This window comes from Myotis davidii, unplaced genomic scaffold (genome assembly GCF_000327345.1).
Source record: "Myotis davidii unplaced genomic scaffold, ASM32734v1 scaffold59, whole genome shotgun sequence".
NCBI classification, from domain to species: Eukaryota; Metazoa; Chordata; class Mammalia; order Chiroptera; family Vespertilionidae; genus Myotis; species Myotis davidii.
This window is the reverse complement of record NW_006293001.1, coordinates 680812-683401: the sequence shown is the minus strand read 5'-3', so window position 1 is coordinate 683401 and position 2590 is coordinate 680812. Positions and strand designations below refer to the sequence as shown.

At 33.9% G+C, this 2590-nt stretch overlaps 1 protein-coding gene across 15 annotated transcripts in view; it reads left to right on the top strand.

Annotated features, from left to right (window-relative positions):
* BAZ2B (bromodomain adjacent to zinc finger domain 2B) overlaps positions 1-2590 on the top strand; it is a 319669-nt gene that overhangs the window by 254818 nt on the left and 62261 nt on the right. For all 15 annotated transcript variants that reach the window (XM_015565731.1, XM_006766465.2, XM_015565735.1 and 12 more), the window contains 2 exons: positions 90-182; positions 298-359. In XM_015565731.1, coding sequence (XP_015421217.1) covers positions 90-182; positions 298-359 — 155 coding nt within the window. The remainder of the gene's footprint in view (positions 1-89; positions 183-297; positions 360-2590) is intronic.

Below are 2590 nucleotides of genomic sequence, written 5' to 3'. Positions count from 1 at the left end.
TAGCAATTTCATAAAGTTTTTTAGGTTGTTTTTAGATGGCAGTTATGTAAAGTTGTTAATGATATTCTTTAAAATTTTGTGTTTTTCAGAAATAGCCAGGCAAGCAGCACAAATAAAGCTTTTGAGAAAACTTCAAAAGCAGGAACAGGCCCGGGTTGCCAAAGAAGCTAAAAAACAACAAGGTGGGTGATTTAAATCATAGCATAAACTTTAAGCATAAATATTGGATAATTCATGAAAGACATCTCTTCTTCATTCCTTTTCTGATGGTATCTGTGCTTTGGTTTTTCATCATAGCAATAATGGCTGCTGAGGAGAAGCGAAAGCAAAAAGAACAGATAAAGATTATGAAACAACAGGTAAGTTTACACATTGGAACTGATTTTTAAAACCCAGGTGTTATTTTAGGGATCTATTTGTATATGTAAAGCTTACCATAAGTATTTCATATACAAATAGTGTAAGTATTTCTATAAGTATTCACTAGTATTTCTTATTAATGTTATATATCTTATTTAGAAAGCTTTCCTTTTCATTATTTAAAATTCACCTCATTTTTAAACCATGTCTCCTACTTCCAAGTTGTATCAATAATGAAGGGTAGTGCTTAAATGTTCAAATTTTCATAACAAAAGCTTGTTCTAAAATATGTAAAGTACTAGTAAAAAATTAAATTCAAGTTATATAGAATAAGATTTGCCTCATTGCTTCTGAATGTTAAAAATTAAAATATAAATTACTATTGCAAAAAAAATGAAGAAAGCATTATTTCACCATATCTCGCATTCTTTTGTACATTATACTAACCTTCCCTTATGTAGTTTTCAAAATTAAGTATCAATAGACGAAGTAATTTTTAAATTCATATAGGAAAAGCATTGCCTTGATAAGACATTCAACTTCATTTAAAGGGGAATATGTGAACTACTCTTCCATCTCTTACATATTCACCTAACCATTAAAGCAGAAAGGAAATTGGGAGAGACTCCTATTCCTTCAAAATTTTTAAACAGCAAGTAGTTATTTTTGAGTATGAAATGAAGTCAATTGTGTTGTATAAGTAGCTGCAAAATAAATGTCTTGGGTTGGATTTGATGTGGTTATCTTTTAAGTTTCCTCCCAGTATTGAGTAAAGCAGTATGATTAGAGAGAGTTGATCTAGAATTGGGATTCAGAATTAAGAGTTTGTATTTAGGCAGCCTAGAGTTGAATATGGGCTCTGCTACTTAAGAATATTGCTCCAGGCTAGTGTTGCTCAGTGGTTTAGCATCGACCTTTGGACCAGGAGGTCATTGGTTTGATTCCTGGTCATGGCACATGCCTGGGTTGTGGACTCCATCCCCAATAGGGAGGAGTGCAAGAATCTCATTATTGACCTCTCTCTCTCTCTCTCTCTCTCTCTCTCTCTCTTTCTCTCTACCTCTACCTCCCCCTTCCTTTCTGAAATCAATAAAAAAAGTATTTAAAAATAAAAAAGGGTTTTGTGACCCTTAAGTCAATTAATAAACCTCTAAGTCTATCTCCTCCATTACGAAAAAAAACAACTGCATTATCTAAAGATCAAATGAGATAATGAGTGAAAAGTGCCTACCACAGTACCTAGCACAAAGCAAATGCTCACTTTTTAAAAGATAGGTATAAAACCCAAATTGTATGGTACATTCATTCTTTTACTGTAATTAAAAGTAGTCCATTGTAAACTCAAATTCCTTCCTTTGTTTGTTCATTGTTTCTGCCAAAGAGATTATAAGTTGAAATATTTACTGCATATTACACATATGTAATTAAGTTTACATCTCATTTTAAAGTGAAATACGCTTGTTTCTGTTACACATTTTAAGAGCTTATCCTATATCCTAATGGCTACAGACCCATCAAATCTCATCAGCACTTAAATTCAGCTTTGTAATCCTAAAGTCTTGAAGTGGCTACAACCAACAAGTACATAGCTTTTCCTGCTTATCAAAAAGGCATTAAGTTCCAAGTTTCCAGAAACATTAATATAAATGAGCTGGTCTTAGATATTCATCAAGATATTTATCTGAGGCCAGTTTCAGAATACCATCTGACTACTACTTATTGCCAACAAAATGAATCAAACTATAGCTTAGTCAGTTACCTATTGCCTATTTTATTTAAAAAATTTTTTTTTTATTGATTTCAGAAAGGAAGGCAAAGGGAGAGAGACAGAAACATCAATGATAAGAGAGAACCATCAATCAGCTGCCTCCGGCATCCCCCTTACTTGGAATTGAGCCTGTAACCCGAGCATGTACCTGTCCAGGAACCAAACCATGAACTCCTGGTTCATAGGCTGACACTCACCCCCAGAGCCACAGCAGCAGGGCCCTATTGCTTATTTTAAAGTCAGCGTTGGATCTAGAAGAAACAGTGCCACGTCTTATCCTCTGGATTGTTTTTTTCTATCTAGTACAGCGGTTCTCAACCTGTGGGTCGCGACCCCTTTGGGGTCAAATGACCCTTTCACAGGGGTCGTCTAAGACCATTGGAAAACACATATATAATTACAAATTGTTTTTGTGATTAATCACTGTGCTTTAATTATGTTCAATTTGTAACAATGAAAATA